The 16,049-nt window shown below is 45.1% G+C and overlaps 1 protein-coding gene across 8 annotated transcripts in view; it reads right to left on the bottom strand.

Moving 5' to 3' along the window:
- Positions 1 to 11,879, bottom strand: part of CD47 (CD47 molecule) — a 42,129-nt gene extending 30,250 nt beyond the window's left edge. For 5 of the 8 annotated variants that reach the window (XR_014510580.1, XM_083438464.1, XM_083438466.1 and 2 more), the window contains exons 1-2: positions 10,872 to 11,879; positions 6,590 to 6,943 (exon numbers count right to left, since the gene is read on the bottom strand). Coding sequence is in view for 7 of the 8 variants with exons in the window: in XM_083438464.1 (XP_083294590.1) it covers positions 6,590 to 6,943; positions 10,872 to 10,920 (403 nt within the window). In the remaining variant the exon portion in view is untranslated. The remainder of the gene's footprint in view (positions 1 to 6,589; positions 6,944 to 10,871) is intronic. The other 3 variants (XM_083438468.1, XM_083438463.1, XM_083438467.1) reach the window with 1 other exon arrangement.
- Positions 11,880 to 16,049: the final 4,170 nt, after the last annotated feature.

Consider the following 16,049-nt stretch of genomic DNA (forward strand, 5'->3'; position numbering starts at 1 on the left):
AGTTTGATTTAGCAACACAAAACAAGCAAGTCTTATTGTATTAATTAATATACTGACCCGACATTAGGTTTACTTTGGAGACCACAGGAGGAACCAAACACTCACAGTCCAAACTGTCATTTTTCTAAGTTTCATTTTCATAAAATGACAGAATTGTGTATTTTTACTGTTCTCCCTTGGGCATCCCCCCCTACACCCAGTATCTTAGGAGTAACAGCTTCTCCATCTCAACAGACTGGCTCATTTCCAGGGGGACAGACTGAACATTAGAAAACTATTCTCTAGTTTCATTTTGACATTCCAAAAGTCCTTGACATGGAACAGACTATTGATAGATTACATCAAAAATCTTTATATGCCATTCACTAGTACAACTGAGTAAAGTTATTAAATATGTGCACACACATTAAAATATGAATGTTTAATTGTTGATTGCCTTCAAGTATGCTATTATCAAAGGAAATTGAAACAAGTTTAAGATGCTATTAAAAAGTTGTCAAGAACTTGTTACTTTTATTCTTCTTTGATCTCATGTCTACCACAAAGTCAATTAATTCATGCCTAAATCTGGATCAATATACTAACAAATTGAGACTCAGAACAAGTTGCACCACAGTGGCATCTTATCCATCCCAAATACTTACAGACTCTATACTACCATGGTAGTTTACATAGAACTTCATAATCTAAAAATAATATCACATTTCTTCTGCAAAGCCAAGTAAAGCTATTTGGGCTAACAAAATCAAGACCCTAGATAAAAAACACTGCAATGGATTTTAGCCTTTGGCATGCTTACTTAAAAAAATAAATTACTTCTGATCAGGCCAGTCCTTGAAATGCAAGAATACTGCGCAGAAACACAATGACAATTCAAGGAGCACAACATGACCTAACTTCTACAACTGCTATTGCCAGATTGTGATGACTACTTCCTTCTAATGGAATAAATCAGGCCATGCAAGTAAGCAGGAAAGAATCAAACTTCTTGAATGGAATAAACTGATTATACCCAGGAGCAGATTCAGCTTGTACACTTCAGCAGCTTGTCAGCTACTCACTAGTTATGAACAGTGCTATTTGTGGCATTAAATTCTTAGTACAAGCCAGGTCCCACAACAAAGCCATTAAGCTCAATTCAAAGGCTAAATCCATCTATCTATCTAAACTGAAGAACCGGCAGTGACAAAAAAGCAACATCTAAGCTAGCTCAGTCAGTAGAGCATGACTCTTAACCTCAGGGTCATGGGTTTGAACCCCACATTGGGCAAAAGATTCCAGCGTAGCAGAGGGTTGGACTAGATGATCATTGGGATTCCTTTCAACCCTACAGTTCTATGATTCCATCTACTTTAAAGGCCACAACAGAACTGAACTAGCACTTGCAAGTTGCAAGAGTAAACAAACATGGAAAAGAGGGAACATGAAACATCCAAAATTATGCAAAGGAACTGGTGGAAAGAGTGTAATCATACAGACAAAAGGTCTACAGCTCATTAAGGGCTGCAAAATGAATGTTCTTGCAGAGGCCTTTATCAACAATACATGAATTGGAGACTATGGAACGGTCTGTAACACATCTGCAGAGAGAAGTCTGCTCTACACATCTGCATGACCTGGGAATGGAGATTTGTCTTCTTCTTGCATCCCCTTGGAATGATAAGGTCACAAGGCTGGGAGAGGTTGCGGACCCAGCCTTGTTCCTCAACGCTAAGGTAGCAGCCATTGCTAGGAGTACTATGGCAGGGGGTGTATCACTTATGTCCCTTCCTGGATAAAGCCGATTAGCCAGTGACATGCATGCCTTGGCCATGCCCAGACTGGATTACTGTAGCACACGCTACATTGGGCTACCTCCGAAAGCATCTGCTTCTGCAGATCTGGGACCAAGGCATCTCTGGCATCCTGCCATATGATCCTGTCTGCCCACTGCATTCAACATTCAAGGTCAAACAATGCATCCCACCACATTCAGAAGGACAACTGGCTTGAGTGTGAGACATGGCCTATTCTACTTTAGCATCCAGCAACTTGTGGAACTCCCTCTTTAAAAAGACTTGGTTTGCTCCCTATCTCTGAAGCTCAAGGCAAGCTGTCAAGACCTTTTGATTTTGGCAAGTTTTTAATATGAGTTTTAAATTTAAATCTCCTTGTTTTTATGTTGAATTCCCCTTGGGGTTTTTACTGCATGCAACTCATTCTGGTAATTGAACTGCTCCTACTGTGCTTTAGGTCTTTAATGAACTTTTATGGAAGCCACCTTGAGTTTACTTTATTAAAAGAAATCTAGCTACATATTTTTTTCAAAATTAAGAAGACCCAGCTGAAAACACAGTTCTTCATTCTTATCAGTTCATGCTGGCAATTTCGTTGCACTAGGCTACATCAAAAAACATTTGAAAGAAGAATTAGCAATTCCATCCAAATTAGCAGTTCAGAATACAGATGGGGAACAAGCTGCCTGGGACCCAGAACCAGCCTGTAAAGGCTTTGAGTGGATGGACAACCCACTATAATATTTACTGGTGGTAGCAGTGTTGCTGCTTCCATTTGGTTTTCTTTAAAAGACCCACTGTACAGAATCCATTAGGAATAGTAGCAACAGAAATGGCACTCTCTTGGCTGATTTGTTTGTGGAAGGGGGGGAGTTATTGGTTTGTTGTTGTTTTTATTATTATTATGTGTTTTGTGTTCTCATTTGTATTTTCATGTCGCGAACCGACCCTTGATTTTCGGATGAAGGGCAGCATGCAAATTTAATAAATACTCCTAATAAATAAAAACAAACCACAGAGTCCAGGAGAATCTACAGCAGTGGTGGGGAACCTGTGGCCAGTGAGATATTGATGGACTCCAGCTCCCACCAGCCCCAGCCATCATGCCCAATTGCCAGGTATGAGTCACTGTTACAGGCATCTAGGACCCCACTAGTACAGAAATGCTTCGGTGCTCATGGCTAGTTACAGTGCAGTTAAGGAGCACTGAAGAGTCTTTCTCTGCCCCCAAATAGGTGTCCGAACTGAATCGTGGCTCCCAGTTTCCTCTCGAAACATACAGTGACACAACACTGTCAATTGTTAAAGGTAAATTGAGCTATCATGTTAGTCAGCTAAAATTGCTTATCCTTCTGCACTTCACATAGCTACATTATACAAATGCAGGCAATTACAGGCCATCTACGAATGAAATAATGCTGTGTGTTCAGAGTAGGATAATTTGATCTAGCCATTTCTTACACAGAATTCTTGAATAACAAAATCCCAAAATTCAGCTAATGGTTATAAACAAGCTGCAGGCCAAATGTAAATTGACTTTTAGAGTCAATTCAATTTCCAGAATTGATTACAAAAGTATTAGAATTCTGAGTTGCCATTGCTTGAGCATTCTTGAAATTCTTGGTGTAGCATGCTTTCAGGAATGCCCCCGTGCATCATTGCCATTTCCTTTCTAACCAGAAGGTGGCATCGCGCTTCCTTTGTGAGCTTGGGCAGCTTTTACAATTACATTTTAAAGGTACGTTTTGTTTAAGATTCAGGAAAATCACTTCTGAGAATAAGGACAATTTTGTTGTCAAGTACTGGAAGTGGAAACGTTTCAACAATAAAGAAAATTAAACAAAGGGGGGGGGGAGGAATATACATTTCTACATCGATTTCAACGCTCATCAAGACATTTACCCACAAGCGATAATCTCAAATCCCATAGTTCTACAAATGTGTATAATTCTGCCTGATTAATTCCGTTAGAACTGAATGATAAACACATTTTAAAACTCAAGAGCCAAAAGAACAATCAGCCTATATTTTAATTCCAGTTCAAGTTGCATTGCACCTGAAGCCACAACAGCAATATCCATGGACAAGAAAGATGTACATAGAAGTAAAGCTCTTGCTGCTGCATTAGCTCAATACAGACAAGATACATTGTACCTCGCTACCCTCAGAAGTGTAAGGAATGACAACCCGAGAGGGCCTTTTCTGCGGTGGCCCCTAAATTGTGGGACTCGCTTTCCACAGAGGCATGCATGTCTAGTATTTTCATCAAACAACTTTCACCATGTGCTGAAGACATGTCTCTTTACATTGGCCTTTGGCGCCCCATAAGGCTCCGCATTTGTAAGAAATCAGCCTTTTAGTGTGGCAGTACCCACAATTTGGAACTCACTGCCGACTCACATCTGGCGGGTGCATCCAGTGCACTCCTTTCGGCGCCTGCTGAAAACATTTTTGTTTATACAAGGCTACCCAGAATGTTTGTATATGCTTTAATCTGATTTATTATTTAGTTAGCTGTTTTCAGTAGTTTTTTCCTGGTAATTTTATTGTAGTTGGGTTGTTGTTGTTTTGCAAACTGCATTGAGATTGCTGGTTTTTTTAAAAAAAAATCAAGCAGTACATAAATTATATGAAATGAATAAGCATAAGGGCATAATCAAACTGCCTTATACTGAGTGAGGCCACTGATTCAACTAGCCAAAGTCATGTGTATTTCAGGGGTAGCCAACATGAAGGCCTCCAGATTTTGTTGGAATATGGCTCTCATAACCCCTGACCATGCTGGCTGAGGCTGATGGACGCTGGAGCCCAACAAGTTTTTCAGCTCGCTAAGCTGGGGATGAGCAGGGAGGAGGGAGAAAAGCAGAGCCTGCTTGCTTTAAAGGAGCAAAGCGGGAGAGGAGAGGAGCCTTCTCCCCTTATACCCCTCTTCTTCATTATTAGCAGCATCCTTCTCCACCCACCCCACGCATGCTCCTTGTCCCTTGAGTGCTTTTCCTTCCCTCCCCACTTAAAACGTGGTTACAAAGGATCCTCAGGATTTTTGCATTGGGCTACTCCAAACTCACTGTCAGATCACATGTCTGTGGCCACAGCATGAACCACAAAAATCATACATCCACTGTTTTGTTTAGATTATTTTTTTCTTGTTTTCCTCCTCTAAAAACTATGTGCGTGTTATGGTCGGGTGCGTGTTATAGAACGAAAAATACGGTATATTATAGGGAAGGGGCAGCCCTTTGTGGGAGAAAACACCATTCTAGCCACCATGAATGCAAACCAGGAGCCTAAGCCTCTTCAGCCTGAATGATGCATCACCACCAGAAACAGGCATTGCCAAAAGTGGGCACTGCCACCTTGCCTATGGCTTGCTTGCCCCTCCTCCACTTACCACACTGAACATCCAATGAATGACAGAGGGACAATGCTCATCTTAATCATGGCACCGGGGAGGGTGGGTTTGAAACCTCTCCTCCATCCAGCCCAACTTTACAAGGAGATATATATTGTCCCTTCCTTATTTGCCATCCACTGTGCTGTTTACAAACCTCATATGGGAACACTGGGACTCTGCAACCCAGTTCATGTTGCCTTCTTGTGGAGAAAAGGTTTATGATATTTTATTGCAGCCACCTTAACCTGCTGCACTGTTTGTTTTTGTGGTTTTCAGACTGGCTGTGTTTTATGAGCCACATTGGATTTTGGTAACGAAACGAAGGGTGCAGGTACTTTATATACATTGTGCAATTCACAAGGATAAAAGAAAACTGTCTAAAATCAAGATGCAAGCAGGAGTGGCTCCCCTGGCAGGGAAGAGGAAACAGTCTCCTGGCAGGGTCATCACTGGTTTACATGAATGGGGAGAGGTAAAGTGAAGGCAAGGTCAGGGCTGAATTGGAATAGCAGCAGGAGCACTGGATTAGTTCCACTGGTGTGACTGCACAGCCCCGACATCACTACATTCTTGCCCCTCCTGATAAGTGGCAAAGAGGACCAGTGGCAATGGTATTCTGATGTTGCTCCTAACCTCAGTTTGTATTGATGATTATTAGTGTTATATATTATTAGTGCATTGTTTTACGCCTGCTTCCCCTGGTGTTTGTCCTAACATGGCTTCAGATTTGCTACCAATCTGTGGTTGTAGGTACTTGCATTAATCCCATGTTTTGTAATGGCATTGTGCCACAGACAAATACGGTACTTTATTATCACTGTAATTTATTATATTATAATTTTCCATTCCATTGCCCATTCATAAGGAGATCCTTTTGGAGCTCTTCAAGTATGCCTGAAACGTTACCATCTCAGATAAATCTGCTGTCACCTACCTGCCAATATGGCTTCTTGCACCCCAACAAACTTGCTTGCCCGCTACAAATGATCCTGGCCCTCTAGGAAGCAGAACACCAAGAAACAGATTCTCCAACCTCCAGCAAAGCTCTTCCCAAGTCATAGAGGATTTGGTGGAACGTTTCTTGAGCTGTGCTGAGCAAGCCGAAACACATTCGCCAAAACTCAGTGCAACACGAGACTTCTGTCTGCAAGACACAGCATGAGAAGCCACACTGGGCACACTGCCCATTGTAAAGCTCAATAGAGAGCCCCACCTCACCCTGCCCTCCTCTAGCAGCCACATAAGTCTCAGGGGAGGGAAAGACTCCATTGTCAGCACCAATTCTAGCTGGCTACTAAACTAAAATGTGTGGACCCCTGGCTACTTTGTCATTCACCCAAGAATCCAGATAAATTATACATGGGCCTTTAAAAGCACCAGTCTTGATACATAACAGAGAAAAACAAGACAAATAACTTACGTGTACCATATCGAAGTTCAATTACACGCTCTCCTTCTCTGTTTCTTTCTACTACTATACACGTGTAGTTTCCAGGAACGGCTTCCTTTAGAGACATCTTGATTGATGCAACACCAGCAGTTAGGTTCGCTATATCCAGTAGATCTACACTCAAAAAAGTATTGTTTCTGAAATACTTGTTCTCATAGCCATCATAAGTAAAAAACTCTTTCCCATCTATTTTCCAGTTCAAAAACATTTCCTCTCTGCTGAACCTTTGTAGATTAGTAACTATGCACGGTATGATAATTTCGGTTGTATTACAGACATCAAAGGAAACATTGTGAATCTTCTTAAACATCAACTGGGCAGAACCTGCAAGAAGGAAAAACAACTGTTACTTATTTGAACAGAAAGAATTAAGTCCATGCTAGTGTTGATAACTTTTGGAAGGTACATTCTGCTGAGGACTACCCCCGTACAAACTCATAGAATGAGGGCCACTTAAGAACAGTTCTGGGTGTACTGTGCCACTATTAGCCGAAATTGTGGAAACTTTTGTTAATTGCTCCATCACTAACGCTGCCTCAGAAGAACATCAGGTAACAACAGCACAGAAAGGGAAAACAAGCCAGTTATGAGTTTTCCCTCTGCATTATTTGATATTCCAATGTTTGGGATAATTCCCCCCCTCCCAATTATTTATTGTGATTGCTTTGTGCCAGTACTGTTGTTAAGCCATCTTAATCATATCAGAGAGAAGGTGGGGCCTAAACAGACAAGAGTTTCTAAAATATTCAGCTTAGGAAGATCTCTGTTTAACCAATATCAGACAATATAAGGTTGCTGCCCTATAGTTTCATAAAGCTTCTACACTTCAGAGATTTACAATTCTATGTGTCAATTTATTAGCTACTCAAAGACTTATTGGCACGCCATAGGCCTGAGCATCATCTTGTGGCTTACAATGGTTTTTAAACTATTGAGACCCCAAGGCTATAGTACTGTCACAGGCCTCACCCGGTATCAAATAATTCTAATTCCCCAGAAGAGAGTTGTTTTGAAAGTAAGTTTGCAGTCCTAACCCCATTTACTCCAGGAGTAAAGTAGTGATGTATGGAAGTGAGAACTGGACCATAAAGAAGTCTGATTGCTGAATAATTGATGCTTTTGAATTCTGGTGCTGGAGGAGAATCTTGAGAGTCCTATGGACTGCAAGAAGATCAAACCTATCCATTCTTAAGGAAATCAGCCATGAGTGCTCACTGAAAGGATAGATCCTGAAGCTGAGGCTCCATTACTTTGGTCACCTCATGAGAAGAGAAGACTTCCTGGAAAAGCCCCTGATGTTGGGAAAGATTGATGGCACAAGGAGACGGGGACAACAGAGGACGAGATGGTTGGACAGTGTTCTTGAAGCTACCAGCATGAGTTTGACCAAACTGTGGGAGGCAGTGGAGGACAGGAGTGCCTGGAGTGCTCTGGTCCATGGGGTCACAAAGAGTCGGACATGACTAAATGACTCAACAGCAGCAGCAACAACAACAACAACGCTGCTAATCAAACTCAAGTGGATTTACTTCTGAGTAGACAGGGCTGCAGCCTAAACCCCTTCTCGCCTTTACAGATAGTAAGAATCTTGGACCAGGTTAAAAGCATTATTTTGAGATTTCCCTTCAACTGCCAGAATTAGAAAACTCTTAAAAGCACCATTCCTTGGTCATTGGAAGAAAGACATTGGGAATACTCAGGTGGTGCACTTCTAATCTCCAATCATTCTTCCTGAGCAAGGTTGGGTTGTGGAATACCTCCCACTCCTGGCTGAGCTGACCTTAAAGCATCATTTATGATTTATCCAAACATAACTATTAACACTGGCTAAGAGAAAGCCATGCTGGAAGTTGTTGCTGGTGAAAAGGGCAAAGAAGGGGTATGTCCAATGTATGCAATGAGCATGTCAGGGCAAAGAAATGAATTAGCAAAGTTATTCTGCATCCAAATTCCCTAGTCCCACGCACAAAGCTTAGTGTAATTTACACCACCAAACCTTCAAGTGCAACTAAAATTGACCCCATATGAGTCAATGAAAGGGCTGCCCCCTTGCAGGCAGGACCCCTTAGGATGCAGTTTAATTCATGCAGGAAATACACCAGTGCAAGGGTCTCTTGGCATATCTGCATAGACAAAGTTGCTCTGTTAATTTTCTTTTCCTGTATTTAATGTTGACAAGACCACTTGGTAAGAACATAAGAAGAGCCTGCTGGATCAGACCGAAGGCCTATCTAGTCCAACATCCTATTGTCACAGTGGCCAACCAGATGCCAGTGGGAAGCCTACATGACTCAAAAGCAAGAACACTCTCTACACCGATGATTCTCAGCAGCTGGTATATAGAGGAATACTACCTCCAGCAGTGAAAGTAGAACATAAACCCTTATCCTCCATGAATTTGCCTAATCCTTTAAAAGTCATCCAAGTTGGTGGGCACTGCTACATCTTGTAACAGAGTAGGAAATTTTTGCTCACAGAAAGCTGACATGATTTGAAGGTGTCTCCTACCTGCTGTCTGAAAAGCAGGTCCACTAGTTGTTTACAGATTTCAATTTTGATATCATTAACTTTTAGGTCTTTATGTTGAGCTAGCCTAGTCCCCATCTTCTATGCAACCCAGCTTAGCCTTTTCTGTTCCTCTTCAAAACTCCCACTTTAACTCTCTCACACACTACAGACTGCTTACGTGCTTGAGCCGAAAGGTTGATGCATATAATTTATTAAACCTGTAGGTGGCTGACAGCGGCACATGTTGTGTAACTTGAGCACTTGCACTGCCTGCGTAACCCAGCAACTTGGAAAGCTTGCAGGCCAACAGATGTGGGTCCTCGGAAGGGTCACCAAAGCTGTATGCTCAACAGCAGAGTTTGCTTCACCTGATGCCTCCGACCTCTGCAATTCACGGACAAGGGATTGGAGGCAGGCTCACAAACTCTAGCGGCGTGGAAACCACAGGCTACCAGGAGGAAACCACAGGCAATAAGGAACTGCTTTACAGTCAAGTACCGTGTACAGAATACCATTTGGTGAGTGAGCAGGCCAGGCCCTCTTCTGCGCCCAGAACAGAAATGCAGTGGGATGGTGCTAAAGAGATAGCTCTCTGTGCCCCTCTTCTGCTAGCCCCCAATAGGCTAGTGAAAAAAGATGTTTCTTCTTGCAGGCTGGCAACTTTTGTGTGCTGCTTGACAAGGCATGTGGTTAACCCCACCCCATTAACCGGCTGCGACAAAGGCCCAGCATGGATTATTCCGCAGATTACTTCTGCATGTTGAGAAGGAAGCAGCCCAGGGGAAAGGAATGCTTCCCACCCCCCCCATATCCCACTCCATGCCCCTCTCTCCACACGGGATCCCCGTTCCAGTTCGACAACTGTGCCTAACTGCTGTGCACATGTCCTCCGAAGTTTTCAGGGAACAGCAGCCACACAGAGGGAGACGGATTACCCGCTGCCACAGCAGTTTAGGTGGGTACTTTCAAGGGCAGCAGCCATCGCCGGTGATGATGAGGTGCGAAAACGCCAGCGGGAGCCCGGCCCTCCTAAGAGCAGCCACGGAAGCACCGCTTCTCGGAAACAAGCAGGCGGAGGGAGGGGAGAGGGGAAAGGGACATTCCCTCCACGTCTCCCGCCTGGTTCCAGGCACGGCAAGTGCCAGGCTTGCCAGCGCCCCAGTTCCCACCTCGTAGTCCCATTCACACACACACACACACACACACGAGAGCCTGCTGTCGGCTCCGCTTCCCCGCACACTCCGAGCAGCAGGAATCCTGAAGCCGAGCTTATGGAAAGCGTCAGGCGTCGGGAAGGGGGGAAGCCAATCCCAGCGCGCATCAACCCCAGCGCCCGCCTAAACAGCGGGCTCGCTCGAAGGGAGGGGACGTGGCGCAAAGCGAAGCCCTGCCCGTCATTGCGCACTTTGGTGGGACCAGCAGCGGCTCCCTCGCCAAGGACGGCGCGGGCTCCCACCTGCCAAGAACAGCCAGCCGCGCACCTGGGTGGTCCCTCCTCGACCCCCCCACCCCCCTGCCCGCCCTGGGGCCTGAGGGCGGGGGAAAGAGAGAGAGAGAGAGAACTGCGCCGTCGCCACTACTCCAAACCTGCTCCACCTGCGAAGCGCAAAAAGCGCAGGGCGAAGCTCCCGCGTTCTGACGCGAGGGGCGAAAGTCGTCCGGGCGGTTAAACGCCCCGCGGAGGGTTGGTGGGAGGGCGGGGGGGGGGGGGGAAGGGGAGAGAGAAAGAGCCAAGGCAACTCACCGGCGCCCAGAGTGCCCAGCAGCACCCAGCACACGCTCAGCGCCCACATGTCCAGCCTCGGGGTGGGCAAGCCGCCGCCGCCGCTCTCCGCCGCACTGATTCTTCCTGGCGAGCCGAAGGAGGGAGCGGGCGGGCGGGGGCGCCGGAGGAGCCGGAGGAGCGGGGACCCGGAGTCGCCCAACCCGCAGCCTGACGAGCTTCCGCTGCTCCCTCCAGCCGCAGCGCGCGGGGCGGGGCCACACGCGGCTTTTGCTTTCGCTCTCCGCCGCGGGAGGGGAAGGCGGAGGCGGGGGAGGAGAGCGGAAGCCCTCCGCGCCCGCGGCCCCAGAGAGGCGAAGCCCAGCCCGGGGCTCCTCGCCGCCGCCGCCGCCGCCGCGCGCTCCTCCCCAAATTCCTTCTCCCTTTCGGTTCGGAAACGAGCAGGGCGAGCGGGACCTGCTGCCCAGACGGGGTTGGTTTTTGGGGTGGGGGCGAGTCCGGTGGGTCCGCCTCGGAGCCGACGCTGCTAACGACCGCTCTCCCGAGTTTCCCAGCCGGCGGTTGGCGGAGTCCCGGGCGGTTCTAGCGCGCCGAGCCGCGCGCCTGCTTCGGAGTCAACGCCGAGCAACTGGCGAGGAACCGAGGAGGAATTCTGAGTCACACGGAAACTTGCGCGAGGCGGGCGCCGTCAAGGATACCGCCTCGCCCGTCTTATGTGGATGCAGCCCGGGGCGAGATGGGAACGGGCGCTGTTCCGCGCAGCTTGCGGAGATCGCCTTGGTCGAGGCGCTGCCTCTTGCCTTGCCTGCGCGGGAAGGACTGCCGAGCGTTTTCAACACTGGGGGGGGGGAAAGTTGCGTGAAGCCTATATGCTGATAAAAGGTTTTCCCGTCCTCTGGACCTTCAGTGGCCCGATCCTAAATACGCTCTGTATTATTCCCTGGGAAATTAAGATTGGAGATGGGAGCGTTTAAATCTCGCATCCAATTCGCCTACCTTCGCTTTGCCTGCTGCCTTGTGACTCCATCATCATCAATAAAGTTTAATTAAACCAACGCTTTGGAAACGTTTGAAGTTAAATGTGGGGAATTATTACGCCCGTTGACAAATACTTTTTCCCCCCTATTGAAAACAACCAGGTTGTGCTGGGGAACATCAGAACCAAAATAATGGGGATATTTGTGTTCTTTATTGTCCCTTTCCCTAGATACATGGTTACTGTCATATAACACAAGGACACAATTTTCAGTCCATTAAGGCAGCCTTGCATTTAGGCACGCACTTAGTAGCCTTGGTAGGTAGGAAGGGGAGAGCATGGAATTGCAGATAGGCAGATGGGAGGACTGGTGGGCGAAGGGCAAATTCCATCTATGCTCTGTGCCACAGAAACCTATTGGGCTGCTAGAGGAGGGAATCCTCTTTGCTCAGCCTGGACATGCGGCAGGCTGCTGAAGGAGGGGCAGTGCTGTCTCCTGCTCCTCTACCCGCCCCGCCCCCAAGCAGGCTTGTAACTTCTGTGCATTCATTTACAAGGCTGAATTAGGGCTCATTTAGATGCTACTCAGCCACGTGGAGACCGTTAGTCATCTGCTGCACGGCACAAGTTTCAGGCCGTTCTAACATTTAAGCCCCGTTCTCGTAACAAGTGGGGGTGGGGAACCATATAATTCCAGGGTATTTTACAAAAGCGCACAAATGACATTTTGCAGCCATAACATAAAATGTAAATTAAGTACACAGAGACAAATCTAATTACACTGCACGATATATTCATTGCTAAGCTATCTTCTTTTCCAACCCTTCCAGCCAGGAACACTCTGGCTGTCCTTTCAAGCATAACTAATGGAAGTTATTCCGATGGAAAGGGCAAAAACGGGGTGCGTCAAGGGGTGGGCAATGCCAGGGCAGGGATACCCAGCTCGTTCTTGCCACATCTGCATCAGAGTGCATCATTGAAAGCACTTTTATATCACTGGAGACATCCATGTGTCCTGGGAACTGGATGAATCCTGGGAACGGCAGTCTGCTTAAGGGTTAGAGTTGTCAGGAGACCCCTATTTCCTTCAGAGAGCTACAGTTTTCAGAGTTTTCAATCCCTCTTCCCGGAGAGTTGGTATTCCTGCCTCGCCCCTCCTTGAGAAGACGAAGCTGGCCACTGTAATTCATGTCACGGTGACATATTAAAAAAGACTACTGCATTATGTTCCACATGGGGCTCACTCGGAAGAGTGCTCAGGAACTTCTACCGGTTCAGAATGTAACTGCCAGAATACAAACAGGAGTTCCCTGCATGCCAGGAATAGGAAGGGCATCTAGACATTGCAGTCATCTAGATAGTGCAGTCATCTGGACATTGTGGTACTCCAACTCCCATCAGCCCTAGCTAGTGGTCAGGGACAGGGCAACCCATAGTATATACAAAATTTGGAGGGCCACAGGTTCCCTATCCCCCCTGACGTACACCCAATATTGTTCCACCTTCATTAGATTCAGTTTGTTTTTGAGTCCATTCCATGCGTTGGTTTGGACTTTTAAAGCCTGAAGAGGTCGTGATAAGGACTGCCTTTTCCAATACGCACTTTCCCCAAAACTCAGATTGAGATCAGAAGCTTTGTCCCATCCTGTCCCCCTGTCCCAAGGTATAGTAGGTGGATCCAAGACAGCCTTTTAATTTTTTTCTCTCTGTGAAATTGTTTTTATTGGTTTTACAAATGCAACATGTAAATAAACAAAATAATACATATCTAAATAAAGAGATTCTCTGAATCTCGGGACTCCCCCCCCCCATCCCCCCATGGAGTCTCAATTTAAACATCTAGAACTGCAAATTCATCCGTGCTCCAGAATTGTCCATAATAATTTTTACACTACAAGTGAATAAAAATCCTGCTCTTGTTTCCATCTGCTTACAGTGGTCACTTAAGTACTGTTACTTATATTTTTTAGCCATTCTATAATAATAAAAAAATTGTCCTCTTGTTTTCTGACTTTTCCAGTCAGTTTTGCCATTTTGGCATAGTCCATCTGCTTAGTTTGCCAATCTTCTCTGGTAGGGACTTTGTCTTCTTTCCATCTCTGGGCTAGTAGCATCCACGTGGCTGTTGTTCCGTACCTAAAAAGTCTCTTCTGGTCCTCTGGTATGACGCTACATGTAATTCCAAATAAAAAAAGCTTCTGGTTTCATAACAAAAGTTATTTTAAGCTTTCTTTTTCATTTCATTATATATCCTTTCCAAGAAGGTTTTTATTACCTTACAAGTGCACCACATATGATCAAAGGTACCTTCTTTTTCTTTATATTTCCAGGAAGTATTTGAACTTGTCCTATACATTTTTACTAACTTAGGAGTTAAGTACCACTGGTATACCATTTTACAAGACAGCCTTTTTAGTCACAGTGCCACAGTTGTGGAATGCCATATTTATAGACCAATATTTCTGCTGCTGTTTTACTAGGCAATCTGCTGCTCTGCTTTGCTCTCTTTTGGTTGTTTGGTTTGTTGGTAGTTTTATCATGTTTCATAACCTATCATCATCATCATCATCATCATCATCATCATCATCACTACTGTAAGCTTTGGTGATCTTTAAAATAGAAAGGTAGGTTAAAAACCAGTCTGGATTGCTGCAGTGCACCCTACATGGGACTGCCCTTGAAGACGGCTTGGAATCTTCAACTAGTCCAAAGCGCATGATAGTTCAGTCTGTGGAGCACGAGACTCGCAATCTCAGGATTATGGGTTCAGGCCCACATTGGGCAAAAAGATTACTGCGTTGCAGGGGGTTGGACTAGATGACCCCTGTGGTCACTTCCAGTTCCACAATTCCATGATTCTATGAAAATACACTGGCCAGGCTTCCATTTAGAACTCACATAACCCCTGTTTTAAAACAGCTGCACTGGTTTCCAGTTTGTTTCCAGGCCCAATTCAAAATGTTTAAAGGCCTGATTGACATAGGCCCCAAATATGTGAAAGACTGCCTCCTAGCCTACAGGCCCTCTCAGGTGTTAAAATGATCATGGGGGGGGGGGGGCTTGGTACTTTTACCACCACCACCCCTCATAAGTTTGGGGGTGATGGCCCGGAGAGAGTGCATTCTTTATAGCAACCCCTAAACTGGAATTCCCTCCCCACAGAGGTGTTTCTGGCACTTTCATAATTTTTTTTACAGCCCACCTTATTATCTTAATTGTAATATTTAATATTGCATTGTTAGATTGTTGTAATGGTCCCTGGGATCTCATGGTGACAGGCAGGTAAGAAATATTATTATTAAATGTTTTGTATAATATATAGATATTGGAATATGGGTGTTTGCCTGACAGCTACTGACTGAAATAATAGAATGAAGCTCTAGAAGACGGTCTGAACAGGTGTGCAACTCGTATTAGCAAGGAGCAAATTGTACCCCTAAACTGAAGAATTGAACCTAGGATAGGAAGAAATGGACGAGCAATGTGTTTTATGGCAGGGGCTAAAAGGTGAGGTATAAATGAATATTTTAAAACATTCCTGTTTACTCACGTACTTGATGTCTGAAAGATACTGTTCCTAGCAACTCTGAGATTATTGTTTTTGAAATGTTCTAAACTGATTTTAGAATGTTTTGAAATCTGTTCTATTGTGAATGTTTGCTACCCTGGGCTCCTTTGGGAGGAAGGGTGGGATATAAATTGAATAAAATTATGCAAGCCATATTGTTCACTCCATTCTGCTTATTGCAGAGGATAACTGTGCCCGTATATAGGTTAAAAGGAGAGATATGGTTTCAGCATTTGCATTCTGCTGGCACCTTTGTAAAATAAGCTGGCAAAGAGCACAACACAATGCATTTTTCCTCAAGAAGACAATTCCAATCTGTTGAATGGGCCTTTCTCTCATTCAGCTATGCCTAGGATCACAGCCAAAACCTTATAAGTATAAATAGACTGCAGAAAATACAATTTGAACAAAGGAAAACCAATTGTACAAAGCTGCAATAGAAGTACAGTTGTTAATTTATAAAAACAAATGATAGCAGGAAGTGCAGCCTGCCTAGAAGCTGCAGGCCCTAAGGGATGGGGCTTGGTTTTTGTGTTATGAGGGGAAAAATGCTCACTGCACATGCTCCAAAGTTCTCTTGTATTCCACTGCCAAGGCTTTTTTTTTTTGGCAATAAGAAACTGGTTTCAGGACTGAGACTAGCTCAGATTAAACC

Source organism: Podarcis tiliguerta (genome assembly GCF_965153285.1).
Source record: "Podarcis tiliguerta genome assembly, chromosome: 4".
NCBI lineage: Eukaryota > Metazoa > Chordata > Lepidosauria > Squamata > Lacertidae > Podarcis > Podarcis tiliguerta.